Here is a 17,286-nt window from a genome sequence, read left to right as displayed (position 1 = left end):
CCTCAGAATGATCAAATGCAGCAAGGAATTCCCTGAGTTTGCTATAAAATTAGCGTAGCAAAATGTGCATGAGGGTGTCATGCAGAGGTGCTGCACATAGATTTGCACCAGTGGGGCACTAATGGAGTACAACAGCCACTTTTAGGATGCCACTAAGTTTACTCATTTTTTGGTATTATAATGGCTTAGTAACAATGAGTTTGAGTGTGCAATGCAGAGGTGCTGCACATAGATTTGCACCAGTGGGGCACTAATGGAGTACAACAGCCACTTCTTGTATGCCACTAAATGGCAGCATTTTTTGCTATCATTATAGCTTATTAAAAACAGAGCAGGAGGGTGTCATGCAGAGGTGCTGCACATAGATTTGCACCAGTGGGGCACTAATGGAGTACAACAGCCACTTTTAGGATGCCACAAAGTTTACTCAGTGTTTGCTAGTATAATGGCTTAGTAACAATGAGTTTGAGTGTGCAATGCAGGCAGACGTGCTGCAAATATATTTGCACTAGTGGGACAATACAGAAGTCCAACAGCCACGTTTAGGATGCCACTAAGTTTACTCAGTGTTTGCTAGTATAATGGCTTAGTAACAATGAGTTTGAGTGTGCAATGCAGGCAGACGTGCTGCAAATATCTTTGCACTAGTGGGACAATACAGAAGTCCAACAGCCACGTTTAGGATGCCACTAAGTTTACTCAGTGTTTGCTAGTATAATGGCTTAGTAACAATGAGTTTGAGTGTGCAAAGGGCAGGAGGGTACAGTGGCAGGGTTGTGGGACTGTGTAGAGGAAAGGAAGCCTCCCTTTCTATCCCTCCTAATGGGGAAATGCAGCGAGGAAGTCCCTGACCTTAGCTACACAGACGCTGTCATCTTGTGTAGCTGTTAAAATCTGTTTTCACTGCCCTGACTGTCACCTATGGCTCTGACCCTGCCGGTATTAGCCCTTAGAAGGGCTGAAAGAAACTTCTATCCCTATTCTGTATAGCGCTGTGTATAGAGCGTACACAGCAGTATCGGAGACAGGAGCTACGCCGGCGGTGACTGACACCAAGGACGCAGAAGAGATAATGGCGTCCGGACGGGCAGATACTCGTTTTTATAATGCAGGGACATGTGACATGGACATCCTATCACACATGCCGTTGCTTCTCTGGCTAAAAGTCCACTTAGCTGTGTGTGTGTCTGAGATTGGCTGACATGCTGGCCCGCCCTACTACACGCGCGTGCTTAGGAAAGGAAGACAAGGAAAAAAAAAAAAATGGCGATCGCCATTATCCAAACAGCAGTGATCTGAATGCGCTGTTCCCGCACACTATACACTGAAATTTCATAATAGTGTGAGTCACAGAGTGACTTACACTATTACAGCGGAAAGCCAGCTAGGAATTAGCTTGTCTTTTTGCTACTAGAACCGTTCTCGAACGTATCTAGAACTATCGAGCTTTAGCAAAAAGCTCGAGTTCTAGTTCGATCTAGAACAGCCCCTAAAATCACTCGAGCCGCGAACTGGAGAACCTCGAACCGCGAACCGCGCTCAACTCTAATTGCCGGATAGGTTCTCTAAAGTTCGAGACAAGTTTTGTTTTTAGGGAGGCTTATAAGCTTTCTTTTTGACAGAAGCTTTATTGCAGCAATGACTTTGTCTTTTAAGATGTTCAGCTCGCTGTCATTACCAGTCTCTATTTCTTCCCATATCACTGAGTTGTTCTTGTAGAAGTGCTTCATGTATTCTTTTCATTTATCTGTTGGCACCGTCAGTTTGTTCCGTTTTGTGTCTTTCAACATTCCCACTCTTGGTTCAAACTTTGTCATATCTCCTTGATCTTTTGGTATGCCTTCCTGGTCTTGCACTTCTAATATTTGTATTTTATCTCTGTACATATATTTTGGTAATAAAGTTCTGTGTCTGCTTGAATGGCTCTCTTAAGGGTACCTTCACACTTTAGCGATGCAGCAGCGATCCCACCAGCGATCTGACCTGGTCAAGATCGCTGCTGCGTCGCTACATGGTCGCTGGTGAGCTGTCAAACAGGCAGATCTCACCAGCGACCAGTGACCAGCCCCCAGCCAGCAGCGGCGTGCAAATTGAAATTGAAAACAACCTGTTATCTAGTCCTTTTGCGTAGCTTGACTCGAATCTTTGCTGTCAAAAGTTCGTTATCAGTTCCACAGTCAGCTCCCATGGTTTTTTTTTTTGTGATAATGATCGATGACCTCCAACTTTGTTGAACACATATGTGTCACAGGTGTGTCATGATTGACAGACAACCCTGTGGTGTCTGGCTGCAAAAGGTCCCTGAGTTTGGCTGCACAAACTGCTCCTTGATACTCCATTCTTTCTTCCTTGGTGCATATGGAGTTCTATGTATTTTCCCTGTTAGAGTTATCTCTTTCCCTTTTGGACCCTATAGATATCTTGACAGTTCAGCTGCAAATCCTTATCCCCACTCCCTGTGTCTTTGTATACCTGCAGTTCCCCTTGGATTGTTACCGTTGATAGAGTGTATTCCTATGCTGTCCAGATTGCAAGCAGTTGGCTTGAAATCTCCTGTTGAAACAGTTGTTGTATGTTGCTGTCATTCTCCCAGTCATCCTGCAGATAAGTTGCCCACTTGCATTCTCCTGTATGTTTTCCCTGTGTGAGCTTTAGTTCTTAGTGGGGTTGACTAGTGCTCATCCTGTCTGGTCACTACCTAGGGCCTATTTCAGGGTCAACCAGAGCATAGGTATCTTGATCGGTGTAAAAGTGCAGAACCTATTTAGAGACGTCAGGGGAGTCAATGTTAGGTTTTACCAGGGGTCACTATTTTCCCCCTTCCTTGGAGACAAGGTTCACCTCTTCCCCCTCCCTCTTTTTTCCATTTGTCTGGTATTCCGCCATACCCATCGTGACAATATGTAGTGTGAGGTAGCGCGGTCGGCTGCGCAGCAGAAGACACGGGATCCAGGCATATAGGTTCACAGCACACGGTGTTTAATGTCCAAACAAAAATCCACAGCAATATACATGTCTCTCCAGCAGAGACTCAGGGAGTTGTGATCACTCCCTCACACCCGGCACACCTGCCCCTCGTTCCTGTTTCCATTTAACCCTTCCTTCAGCCTGTAGGGAAACAGCATTAACCCTAGAGTGGATTTACTTTCTATCATGGAGTGAGCACAACCGGGGCGAGACATACCGGCCGTCATAGATAACCCCGGTCACAGTCTCACATACCCCCCCCCTCAGTTCAAGCGTGCGGGGTTGAACTCCCGCCATCAAACACGGGCCGCGGGACAAGGCATCGGCGTTGACCTGCAACCTACCGGCCCGGTGTTCAACCGTAAACCGGAAGTTCTGCAGAGAAAGGAACCACCGGGTAACCCGGGCATTCCGTTCCTTGGCGGACCTCATCCAGACCAGCGGAGAGTGATCAGTCACCAAGCGAAACTGCCGTCCCAGCAGGTAATAGCGTAGGGACTCCAAGGCCCATTTAATCGCCAGGCACTCCTTCTCCACTACGCTATAATTCCGCTCGGGAGGGGTGAGCTTCCTACTCAAGAAGGTGACGGGGTGTTCCTCCCCCTGAACCACCTGAGACAGCACTGCCCCCAGGCCGACCTCAGAGGCGTCAGTCTGTACTATGAACTCCTTCCGGAAATCAGGGTTGACCAGAACGGGTTGTCCGCACAGGACCCCCTTCAGGGCCCGGAAGGAGTCCTCGGCCTGCGGAGTCCAGCGCACCATGACGGACTTCTTGCCTTTGAGAAGGTCCGTCAAGGGGGCTGATAGTCCCGCAAAATCTCTTACAAACCTCCTGTAGTACCCCACGATACCCAGGAAGGCCCTAACCTGCTTTGTGGTCAGGGGTCTAGGCCACTTCTGGATCGCCTCAACCTTGTTAATTTGGGGCTTTATCACTCCTTGGCCTATCACGTAGCCCAAGTAGCGGGCTTCCGTGAGTCCCAACGCACATTTCTTGGGATTGGCTGTCAATCCGGCTGTTCGAAGCGCGTCCACCACCGCTTGTACCTGTTCCAAGTGGGTCTGCCAATCGGGGCTGTAAATAATGATGTCATCAAGGTACGCTGATGCATACGCCTGGTGGGGTTCCAGCACTAAGTCCATCAACCTCTGGAACGTGGCCGGAGCGCCATGTAACCCAAAAGGCAAGACAACATAGTGGAAGAGACCCTCCGGCGCAACAAAAGCGGTTTTCTCCTTGGCGGACTCCGTCAGTGGCACCTGCCAGTACCCCTTGGTCAGGTCGAGCGTGGTAAAATATCGCGCCTGTCCCAGCCTATCAATCAGCTCATCCACCCGGGGCATGGGGTAGAGATCGAACTTGGATATTTCGTTCAATCTCCGGAAGTCATTGCAGAACCTTAAGGAGCCATCGGGTTTTGGTATTAGGACAATGGGACTAGCCCATTCACTCTGGGATTTTTCGATGACCCCCAGGCGTAGCATTGTCTTCACTTCTTCTGATATGGCTTGTCTTCGAGCCTCCGGCACGCGGTATGACTTCAGGCGTACCTTCAGGTGGGGCTCGGTGACAATGTCATGTCGTATCAGACTGGTCCTACCCGGCAACTCGGAGAAGACATCGGGGTTCTGCTGAACCAGCCGTCTGGCCTCTCGCCTCTGTTGCTTGGTGAGGGCTTCTCCGATCCTTACTTCCGGTTCGTCCTCTCCGGAGGTCGCTGAAGCCGGGAGTGAACGACCCGAAGAGGAGGGAGATGGGGGAAACTCAACCATCAGGCTTTCCCGTTCCTGCCACGGTTTTAATAGGTTGACATGGTATATTTGTTCAGGTTTCCGCCTACCGGGCTGCAATACTTTATAGTTGACCACCCCGACTTTTTCCTTTATCTCGTAGGGGCCTTGCCACTGAGCCAGGAATTTACTCTCCGCCGTGGGGATTAATACCAACACCCGATCCCCGGGTTTAAAGGTCCGCACGGTGGCTTGTCTATTATAGCGGCCGCTTTGCGCGGCCTGAGCCTCCTGTAAATGCTCCTTCACAATTGGCATGACCGCGCTTATGCGGTTCTGCATTCCTAAAATGTGTTCAATCACACTTTTATGGGGGGTGGGCTCTTGCTCCCATGTTTCCTTTGCCAGGTCCAACAATCCCCGGGGATGTCGCCCGTATAACAATTCAAAAGGCGAAAACCCCGTGGATGCCTGTGGCACCTCTCGGATGGCAAACATCAAATAGGGAAGCATCATATCCCAGTCCTTCCCGTCTTTGGAGATCACCCTTTTTAGCATGGTTTTCAGGGTTTTATTGAATCGTTCTACTAACCCATCCGTCTGAGGATGATACACAGACGTACGCAACTGCTTGATCTGGAGTAGCCGGCATAGTTCTTTGGTCACTTTAGACATGAATGGGGTCCCCTGATCCGTAAGGATCTCCTTGGGCAACCCCACCCGGCAGAACACAGAAAACAACTCCCGAGCTATAAGCTTCGCCGCAGTATGTCTGAGAGGTATCGCCTCTGGATACCGGGTGGCATAGTCAACGATCACTAGGATGTGTTGGTGCCCTCGAGCAGACTTTACGAGGGGCCCCACCAGATCCATCCCTATCCGTTCAAAAGGGACTTCTATAATGGGTAACGGCACCAACGGACTGCGAAAGTGGACCAGTGGTGCGGTAAGCTGACACTCCGGGCAGGTTTCGCAGAACCGTTTTACCTCCCCAAAGACCCCGGGCCAATAGAACCTTTGCAATATTCGCTCCTGCGTTTTCTTGACCCCTAGGTGGCCACTCATCAGATGTTTATGAGCCAAGTCGAGGACCCGCCGGCGATACGGCTGGGGCACCACCAACTGCTCCACCCCCACGCCCCGTATTTCATCTACCCGGTAGAGTAAATCCTGTTTAAGAGCGAAATGGGGGTACCTTACCTGGGCACCGGGCAGCTGGGCCACCCCGTCAATTACTAACACCCTATTCCGGGCATGTATTAACGTAGGGTCCTGGAGTTGGGCTGTCCCAAACGCATCCGGGGATGCCTCCAAGTCCGGGATGGGCTCGACCGTCTCAGCCTCTCCTGCCAATACCTCTAGGGGCGACCTATCGGGTTCACATTCTGTCCCTATCATGGGGACCCCTACGGCAGGTGTCCCGGATTCAGGATTGTAGGGCTCAGGCCCCGGACTGACCAATATCGGAGGGGACCTAGGGGTTCCCTTCCATAAAGTCCAAAAATAGGGCAGATCCCGTCCTAGGATCACGTCATAAGGAAGAGTGTTAAGCAGTCCCACCTCATGTTGCACCTGACCGCAAGGTGCTGTGATGGTGACAATCCCCGTGGGATAGTCTCGGCGGTCCCCATGTATGCAAACCACCCCCACGGTACGTCCTGTGGCCTTTACTTTAGCCCTCAAGGTGGATCGCACAAGGGTCACTAAGCTTCCGGAATCCAACAATCCTGTAACCGGACATCCATTCACCTGTATTTGGCACAAGTGGGGCTCAGTCTCCGGGGGAACCAGGTCAGCGGTACACACCACCTGAGCATACATTGAACCCCGCCGGTCCGGCACGGATTGACTTGGCCAGGAGAACCATCTGTTCTTGGTGCCTTTTTTCCTGCAATTTCAAGGATTGCTGGTGCTGTTGCTGCTGTTGCTCCAACGTCCGGAGCAGGTGGGTATTCACCTGTTGTTGCTGTGCATTAGCCTCCTGCTGCTGTGCATTAGCCTGAGCCAAATGCCTTAGTATGTCCTCCATGGCGTCGCTGGGTTTGGGCCGTAGTATAGCTGCTTGAATCCAGGACATGTGCTACCGGATCACCAGAAAAGGAAGTACACCTCACCGGGCTGGCATGCCCGCATTCTCCACCATATGTGAGGTAGCGCGGTCGGCTGCGCAGCAGAAGACACGGGATCCAGGCATATAGGTTCACAGCACACGGTGTTTAATGTCCAAACAAAAATCCACAGCAATATACATGTCTCTCCAGCAGAGACTCAGGGAGTTGTGATCACTCCCTCACACCCGGCACACCTGCCCCTCGTTCCTGTTTCCATTTAACCCTTCCTTCAGCCTGTAGGGAAACAGCATTAACCCTAGAGTGGATTTACTTTCTATCATGGAGTGAGCACAACCGGGGCGAGACATACCGGCCGTCATAGATAACCCCGGTCACAGTCTCACAGTAGTTAATCTAATTCTTGTAGGCCCCATTCGGTGATGTCTATGTGTAAAGTCTCCGTTTTTGATTTTGGAAGATGTTCATGATGGACAGTTGATATGTCATGCAAAAGTCAATGAATTGCCCTCTTTTCATTCACCAAATCCAAAGTTTCCAAAGACGAATCCATATCAAGTCTCTCATGGTAAGGAGTTAAGGCCACTTTACACGCAGCAATATCGGTACCGATATCGCTAGCGTGGGTACCCGCCCCCATCTGTTGTGCGACACGGGCAAATCGCTGCCCGTGCCGCACAACATCGCCCAGACCCGTCACACGTACTTACCTGTCCGGCGACGTCGCTGTGACTGGCGAGCCGCCTCCTTTCTAAGGGGAGGTTCGTTCAGCGTCACAGCGACGTCACAGCTGCGTCACTGAACCGCCGCCCAATAGAAGCGGAGGGGCGGAGATGAGCGGGACGTAACATCCCGCCTACCTCCTTCCTTCCGCATTGGGGCCGGGAGGCAGGTAAGGAGAGGTTCCTCGTTCCTGCGGCGTCACACGGAGCGATGTGTGCTGCCGCAGGAATGAGGAACAACTTCGTTACTGCTGCAGTAACGATTTTTGAGACTGGACCCCCATGTCACCGATGAGCGATTTTGCACGTTTTTGCAATGATGCAAAATCGCTCATAGGTGTCACATGCAATGGCATCGCTAATGCGGCCGGATGTGCGTCACCAATTCCGTGACCCCAACGAGTTCGCATTAACGATGTCGTAGCGTGTAAAGCCCCCTTAAGTCTTGTTTTTGCGTCTTGTCTATTTCTTCTTGAACTTGATTGTAGAATAGTTTAACGTCCTCCACCACGGCATCTGTTGTTGGTGCGTAGACTTATAATTGTGACATGGATTGGCGCTCCTTATAGTTGTATCAAGATGACTATCACTGACTGCATTGTACTTCAGGATATTGCCGAACAATTTTTGATTCAGAATAAAAGTGACAACATTTCTTCTTTGGTTACATTACCAGAAAAGTAGACCCAATGTTCGTTTAATTGAAAATGTCCAGATTGAATCAATCTTAGGTCGCTGATTCCGAGTAAGTTGAGTCCTGTATTGTCCATTTCAGCTTTAGCCATGTCAAGTTTGCCTTGGTTCATGGTTTCTACATTCCAAGTTCCTAACTTTATGATATCTTTGCAGCTTTTGATTTTCCCTTTCAAACAAGCAATGTCAGCACCAAGACCTCCTTGCGGCTTTAATCCTGGCACGTCATGTTTCTTGATCATACTGAGGTTAACCATTGGCTCTTACACAGTAGCTTGTTTAGTGTCTTCCGACTAAGGAGCACATTTCCAGCAATATATCGAATTCCTTTAGTTATACTCTCCATCAAGTTTTCTTGACATACTACAAAGAGCAACAAAGCACTTGGATGTGACAATATTCCAACAGAACCAATAAAGACTTCTGAAACAGCAATTGAAGTTATCACACCTGTGTCAACGGATGTCAACAGCAGGTAAATGGTCCAAGGACTAGACAAGATAGGTGTTTATTCTTATTCAGAAGAAGGGAGATGCTACCGACTGTGGAAACTATGGGATTATTGTGCTCATACCTCATGCTAGCAAAATACTACTGAAGTTCCTACAAAGATAGCTACAGCCTTACTTTGACAAGGAGCTGCAAGAGGAACCAGAATTTTGCAGAAAAGGCAGAGGAACAATAGAGGTAATTGTTAACATTAGATGAATGATGTAAAAGGCCAAAGAATATAACCAGGAGCTCTATTTTTGCTATTTTGACTATAGCAATGCCTTTGACTGTGGACAATAAAGAAACAAGACAGAAGAAGAATCAACACCTTTGATTTGTTGGAAAAGAATGGTATCAATACCATGGATGGCAAACAAATTCATTTTGGAACAAATCAAGCCAGACATGTTACTCGAATGAAGGATCACCAAGCTGCACATAATACATAGAGATCAATCACTGGAGAAGGACATCATAGTTGGAAGAATTGAAGGAACTAGGTGAAGAGGAAGACCAGCAAGATAATGGCAGAGAAGACTCTGGTGGCCCTATCTAGGTTTGCACAAGATCAATCTTCCATCAAGTCGCCATGACTGGGGATCAAGCTGAAGGCGGTTAAAAGAAAGAAGTAAACTTTACTTTAGGCTTCAACTGCACCCCTAAGGGAATCGTTCTCTCACTCCTCCAGGGGGACTCCCCCAAGTTTGGGCCTTCTTTCTCCCACCTAGTTCTCAGTCAATCTGAACGGTTGAGGATTTTTTAGTTCTACGACTCATTTATGATGAACCAAAGTTGAGTTCAAACTACGTCATATTCGGCAAGCCAGCTAAAGAGTTTTCCTCTGACGTCCGCAGATGGTCCACAGACAGCAGGTGGAATGATCCGGCACGTCTGAGATATTTTTGTCAGGGTTTTTCTGAGTAAAAGAAGCTTTTGTCCTGTTTGAGAAACTTGACTCCTTGGAAGCAGCATTGTCCTTAGTTAGCCGTGTCTATCGTTGTCTCTGAGAAAGATCAAAGGAGATACCTTTGTTTTTAATTTCGTGTTTAATGTTTGTGTTTTATGAACCTAGATCTGAACTCACTGAAGAACCCATGCAGTTGAGGGGGCAACTCATGGCTCTAGTCTAGCTGTAGTTCAGCACTAAACAAGGGTCTGTTATTTTTGTGATCGTAATGGTCACTTTGTAAGGACCTGCCCCTTAATACGTAACCACAAAGAGCCGCCATAAAAATAATGAGCCCAGGTTGTTTGGAGGAGAGCAACCTGGTGTACATATTTCCTTCGTTGGTAGGTCACAATTTTTTTGCCTACCGAGGTCCTATTTGGTGAAAGAAAGGTGTTAGTGTCTGCCTTTTTGGATAGTGGGTAGAGTCCAATCTTGTGGATGCCTGAATTATGCAGACCCAGGGCACCACCCCTTGCAAGTTGCCTAAGCCTATTCCCATTGTCGCTATAGATTCTACAGCTCTGAGTCAGGGGCATTTCACTCAGGTTGTTCAGGATTTATGTCTCCAGGTAGAGGCCATGCACACCAAATCCATCAATTGTTTTGTGCAGGATGGTGTGCCCTCCCTGGTGGATTCTACGTCTCCCTTGGTTGATTCTAAACAATTCTGAGGTGGAAGCGTCAAATGTATCACCTGTGTAGTCAGCTCTGCTAAATTTCAATGGACAGCAATCAGGCTCTTCGGAGTCGGCATACAGTTATATGAATATTTGGGATCTTTTGATTCTGAGGAGAATGACATGTATATTTTTACATAATTGTGAAGCCTACTATGAGCTCCAAATGAATATTAGTCAGATGGATGATTCTATCCATGCCATGTTTCATCTCTATAGAAAGGTAAAATCATTATAGGAAACATGACCACAATATCTTCCACCTGGGACCTCCAGAGGTGAAGATATCCTGGAAGTTTGGGATCCCATAATTTTCTAGAGGCTAGAGGCACATCCCATATCCGTATGTGATGTATGTGGGAGTGACTGCTGTTTAATAAATACAGACGTTTGAGTTGACGCTTTGCTTCAATGACAGAAGATACACTGCTGTGCAGGGTTGTTCCATGTTTCACTAACATTCTTCCCTTCATAAATCAGCCCATTTCCAGTGACATCAAGTCTAGTACTTTTCTTTTGTTTAGCTATTTTATTTTTATGTAAGTGAATATACTGTAATGTTTTGTCCCCATTCGAACATGTTTTGTATATTTTTGTCAAAACTAAGGAATAGGGAAAGCCAGGAAATGAGTGATCAACCAGGCACAATATGGAAAAAATATCAAGCGATTTCTATTGGTGTTGCACAAAACACAAATCAGACATAAAAAATGTGAATATGAAAACTCCTTGCACATTGAACACATACAATTAAAAACATTTAAAAACACGTATGGACCACCAGACTATTACTACAATAACATCTGAGTTAATAACAACGCTAGAAATATATTGTATATATATAAAATATAGAAATTGCAGAAATATCCATTCAAATAAATAATGCACAAGTTTCAATAATATATAAGCAGTTCTGTTATGTCAATTGGCAAAGTTGGAAAATAGCCCACAAAAAACTGTTTTAGCTTATAATAATCACCTGATGTTTATGTAAGTCAGCAGACCAAGCCCTCAGACCCCATAGAGTTTACCATTCAATTGGTTTACTCATAGAATGTAATGCATTACAAGGTGCATAAAGGAATACAAATAGAAGTCCAGAGGAACAGAAAGGAATATCTCCCTAATATGGATAAATACCCCAAAAAATATACTCATAATAGAGAAACCCTAACCTATACTTAGTGTTTCTGGCGGTCCAGGCCCCACGCATATCGTCACAAAAGTGACTTCCTCAAGGGCGAAGTAAAGAAGTGAGAGGTTCAATGTAAGGTGGCTATTTAAACCTATAATGATAAGACGCTAATCACCTGAGTAGTAATAGTACATCACCTGTATGTTGCTAATTGACCAGTGCGTTACTTAGAAGCTATGGAGCTATGTCGCCATGTTCTAATAGTTACGTATACGCACATTAGATCAATAGTTCTGCCACTATGCATATTCCATGCAACATCACTATGTTCATATAAATGCATATCGCGCATGCGTGCGCACATTACGTAATCATCCCAATCCTGAAACCAAATTGCGCACGCAACATATTGCACGCTCTCGTCATGCCTGCGCATATGGTATGCATGTCCTAATCTCGGAATCAGACCAGGTAGAACTCGTAACGCATACGCTCATCGTAAAACAGTACTTTAACATAGAGATCAATACTTCAACAAAGAGATATAAATAAGGTTACTAGCATGCACATAAGATATATATGCATGACACGCGTATATATTGCAATATATAACCAGATTAAGAACACATGGAAAATGAACCGCGTGCACATATTAAAGGTATACTGTAGATACAATGCAGGAAGGCTGGCATTGTAAGTAAGATAGATGGCAGTAATTCCTCATTTATACCATGAGGGGCCAGACTCCAAAGGTTATAGATCCATTTTGATTCACAACACAAAAGTGTCTTACCTATATTCCCTCTCGTTATACTTGGAATGACAGAATCTACCACAATAACCCTTAGGCTGGAAGGTCGCCCCAGATGGAAATTCAAGAAATGAGCTGCAACAGAGCTCAGGGATTTACCTTTGGTCCTGTCTGCCTTTGCAGTAGAAACGTTTGAAACATGTTGTTGCAATCTTTTTCTGAGCTCTTGTGTGGTCTGCCCAACATAAATTTTTAGGCAGCCACACACAAGAGCATAAATGAGATTTTGCGACCTACAATTGTAATAGGATAAGCTCTTAATTTCATGGGGAAAAACCGAGATAGACAAAATGTCTGAGGCAATCACAAAAAGGCAGACCGAACATGATCAGCAAGCGTAAGTACCTCTTATTCTGTGACCCCTGTTCAGTCTCATAGTTGGTCGTTTAAAGTGACTACTCGTTAGTAGATCCTTTAAACTGTTTGCTTTTCTTGCGACAATTTTAGGGCGTTCCGAGATGAATTTTAGTAACCTCTGACACTCTGCAGGATACCCCAATTTTGCCTAAGGATATTATAAAGGTTCTTCCACTGATTATTAAATGTTGTGATGAGGTTAGTGGTATTTGGGCTCTCCCTGGATCTCGGGACCATAAGTTCTCCCCGGTTAGCCAACTTAGCCTGATTATATGCCCCTGAAATGATTTTATGAGGGTATCCACTACATTTGAACCTTGAGGTTAAGTCCCGTGCATGATGTTTAAAATCTTGTTCCTTGCTACAATTCCTTTTGATCCTATAGAATTGGCTCTTTGGTATACCATTCAAAACATGTCTCGGATGGAAGCTACGGTAATGAAGGATGCTGTTGGTAGTCGTGGGTTTTCGAAATAATGTGGTAGTAACAGAGTTATTGTCCAAATGAATGTTGAGGTAAAGAAAATCCAGATGGTGATCCAAAATCTTCGATGTCAACTTAATATTCCAGACATTCTGATTCAAAATGGAGATGAAATGTACACAGTCCTCATAGGATCCTGTCCATAAAAACAGAATGTCGTCAATGAATCTGACCCATTTCAATACATTACTCAAGAAGAATTCCTGTTTGTAGACACATATCTCTTCTCACCTCCCCAAAATGAAATTGGCATATGAAGGAGCACACCTTGCCCCCATAGCAGTATCTGACCTCTGACTGTAATAGGTGCGATCAAAGACAAAGTGGCTCTTGTCCAAAACCAATCTCAGAAGGCCCAAAAGGAAAGAATCGTGTTTCATTACCTACCATCCTGGATTTAAGAACACCAAGGTGGTTGTGTTGAGTTTTCCAGGGGGAGAACCTCAGGAGTAACCGTTGCCCATTCTGCAGAAAGGTGTAGTAGTGTTAGCTCTTAGTACTGAGGTAGAGTCTGAGATTTCTCCAGGCTAAGGCACCACCGGGGGTTCCAGCAAACCTTGTAGAGGAAGGGGTACTGTCATGTGGGGTTCAGCTTTGCATTCACTGAGTGTCATGGTGGCGTCGGACTCTGTTCAAACCACAGACTCTGACAAGCAACATGAGGTCTCCTTGTTGTTCAGCCTGACTTGGGCGTTAGGAATTGGCTGTTTTAGCTTCACTGCTCTCCAGTCCAGCAGGAGTTAATTCCTGCTGCATTGTGAACTGCTGCTAGAAATTCAGGCTGTCAATGACCAATCACAGCTGCCTTCATTCTTTATAAGGTACTAGATCCAGTTACTTGTCCCTAAATGCAGCTCAGCATTGCTTCACCGGTCCTTATCGTAGTGAACCAGAGCTTGGTGATCTCTGGTGTGTTTTGATGTGTGTTGTGGAATTATCCCTGTTATTTATTTCCTCCCTGTGTTTAATTTCTTCCTTGGCATGTATTGTCTCTCCCCTGTGTCTGATTGCAATGTATATGTGTTTAGATTTTTACCTTGTCTGTGGTATTTGTGGAGTTTGCTTCTCTGCTCCTGGCCCTCTCCTGGAGTGGGGAAGAGAGGGTGTTTGATCAGGGTTCGGGTAGGAGTTAGGGTCATGCTGGCAGTCCAGACCTAGCTACCATTAAGCTTACCTCTGGGATAAGGGACGGTGCAGGGTCCCTAGTTTGAGGGCCAGTTTAGAGGTCCCTGCTTCAGTTACCCTGACACACTCATGACAGATTGCCTGCTTTGGTGCCTTTATCATCTGTAATATCATAAGTAACCTTCTGATCAACATCTCTGCAATCAGCTGTTTGCCATGGAGAAAACCTACAGTAAGTATTATAATTTCCTGCAGCAACACCACAGGAAAATTTAAAAATTATACTGTGTCCATTCAAATCGATGGATTTTCTGAGTAATACAGAACAGGACAGGTCCTCCTGAGAAAGAGTTTGTCTTTGTAAACACTCTTTCTCCTGGCTAAGTGATGATGGTCCTGCCAAGAGGACATCTTCCTATTCTTTCATTATTCCTGTCATGGGTGTGTCACAGATGACAGACAGTCATGTGGTTTCTGGCAGTAAGAAGGTCATACAGTTTGGCTGTGCAGAATGCTCCCTGACTTTCTATTGTTGCTGTTGTTAATATTCATTGTACTAGGTAGCTTTCCTGCTGGGGTTTCTCATCTTCACCTTTAGAACCCAGCGTAGCGCTCCTTCCGTCCAGCTGCTGAATATCAGTATTCCCCTTGTGCTTAAATACTCCCATCTTCCCTGGACTTGTGCTGGTGATATTATTTAGTTCATTCAAGCTCTGGTTGAAAGCAGGTGGCTTGTACTCATCTGTAGTTTCGTTGCTGAAACTTTGCTGAATTTCTACCTGAGTCATCTGTGGATAAGCAGTTCATGCAATTTCGCGGTGTATCCTCTTTGTGTTTTCTTTAGTGTTTAGAGGGGTTGACAAAGAGCTCATCCCACCCCTCCCTATTTAGGGTCCAGCACTAGGGATACTTAGGATCAGGTATCCGGCTCACTGCATAGGTGCGTAACCTATGTAGGGTGGTGAGAGACCCCGAGAACCAGCGGTAGGTTTGGTCACAAGTCACCATCTCCCCTTCCCTAGACACATAGTGTCTCCCTTCCCTTTCGCCATTTGCTTGATACTTCCCTGTACCTAGCATGACAATTCCTTTCTAAGGTATATAAAGATGTGTTCTTACCTGGAAAACTTAAAGGGAACCTGTCAGGTCCTATATGCATTCTGAGCTATAAGCAGGGTGATGTGTGGCCTAATAACCCCTTCCTACCCATCCCTGTGTTGTAATATTGTGGAATAGGAAAGTAATGAAAAACGTTTTATTCCTTACATATTCCCTATGTAAATGAGCAGGGTCTCTAGCCCCATGGGCGTCGCATCGCCCTGTGGGCGTTTGCATGTATTCCGTGGTATCACACCCCTGTGGGCGTGATACCATGGATGTAAATGTGCGACATCACCATTGCTGTCTTCAGATCCCGCGCATGCGCACTTACCATTCCTGCAGCCGTCATCAGGGTGTTCGCTTCTCTGCTTCAGATGCACTCTGTGCATCTGTGCAGGAGTTTCCTGAGCATGCGCAGGGTGCATCTGAAGCAGATAAGCGAGTACGCTGATGACGGCTTCAGGAATGGTAAGTGCGCATGTGTGGAATCTGAAGACGCTGATGGTGACGTCGCACATGTACATGTGACGTGGAACACATGCATTTGCCCACAGAGTGATGCGATGCCCATGGGGCTAGAGCCCCTGCTCATTTACATAGGGAAAATGTAAGTAATAAAACGTTTTTTATTACTTTCATATTACACAGTGTTACAACACAGGGATGGGTAGGAAGGAGTTATTAGGCCACGCAACACACTGCTTATAGGTCAGAATGCATATGGGACCTGACAGGTTCCCTATAAATATAATAAGGAATTAATATTGTTCATTACTAATCATTCCATGATGTAATTTTACAGTAAAATGAAGAGGATTGACAGCACTAAAGTTCGCCAGGTCAAATCTGAACAGCTTCTACGTATAGACGACCATGATTTTGCCATGAGACCTGGATTTGGAGGTAAGACTGGTCTTCAAGCGTTGTGTACATGCAAGCAATATAGGGAGACTGTCAGTAGTCTTCACCCCATAAAATTGCTGATAAAATTGGATAGGGGATATGGATTTCTGCTTTGACATACCCTCCTGTATTGATTTGTTTTATTTCAGCACTTGCAGCTCCTAAAAGTGGTAGGAGCTAGAGTTGAGTAAAGAAAGGTTGTGCTGCTCTGGTCCGGTCCAGTCCACCATAGTGGCAGGATCACTTCTGTAATCACTTCTGCAAACAACATTCTCAACCATCCATACTGGGTGACCCTAGCACTTACTAGCCCAGCTACATCATGATACCAAATGACGCCTAGTAAATACCAGGGGCGGCCATGATGCTGTTATGATTTTCCAAAGAGCATCTAGAAACTAACACTGGAATAGATGGGAGTAAATCCCTGGGTTATTTTACACAGCTATTGTGGTATAAATTATGATGTATTTCTTGGACCGCATTCATTCCTCCCCCATTCCCGCTAAACTCCGCACACTTTTCACAAACTTATTAGAACTGGTGTAAAACCACAAAATTTAGCTCTTTTTGTTTACTAAATGATAAGTTGCACAAAATGTTTAAAACTACTTAAATCCTGATTTCTACCGCATACTGATATTATCAGCTAAATATCACTTGTTCTGTCTTCATACACATCCGCACAGTGTACAATCTGACATACAGCATAAACCTTCTCTGTCTTCCAAATAAGCAGTCTGTTTTCTGTAGTCTAACTTGTTTATTGGTCAACAGTGCGCGTGATGCACATGAGTATATGGTAAACTATGTAAGGCTGCTTTCACACTACGTTTTTTTAACATGCGTCCTGAACGGTTTTTTAACGCAAAAACGGATCCAGTGCAAATGCGTTTTCATTTCAATGCATTTGCAATGGACTCGCGTCAACATGCGTTCATCTGCGTTTGCGTGCGTTATTGTGAGGATCCAGTGAGTTGCAGTTTTTTAACATTTTTCAAAAACGCTACTTGTAGCGTTTTTGAGCTGCGTCCAAATACTGCAAATTGCTGGATCCTGACTATACT

At 45.8% G+C, this 17,286-nt stretch overlaps 1 protein-coding gene across 1 annotated transcript in view; it reads left to right on the top strand.

Moving 5' to 3' along the window:
- GABRR3 (gamma-aminobutyric acid type A receptor subunit rho3) overlaps positions 1–17,286 on the top strand; it is a 131,028-nt gene that overhangs the window by 32,747 nt on the left and 80,995 nt on the right. Inside the window, exon 2 of the mRNA XM_075333101.1 lies at positions 16,119–16,219. Within this exon, the coding sequence (XP_075189216.1) occupies positions 16,119–16,219 (101 nt within the window). The remainder of the gene's footprint in view (positions 1–16,118; positions 16,220–17,286) is intronic.

This window comes from Anomaloglossus baeobatrachus, chromosome 2, assembly GCF_048569485.1.
Source record: "Anomaloglossus baeobatrachus isolate aAnoBae1 chromosome 2, aAnoBae1.hap1, whole genome shotgun sequence".
In the NCBI taxonomy this organism is placed as follows: Eukaryota; Metazoa; Chordata; class Amphibia; order Anura; family Aromobatidae; genus Anomaloglossus; species Anomaloglossus baeobatrachus.
This window is presented reverse-complemented; position numbering and strand designations above follow the sequence as displayed.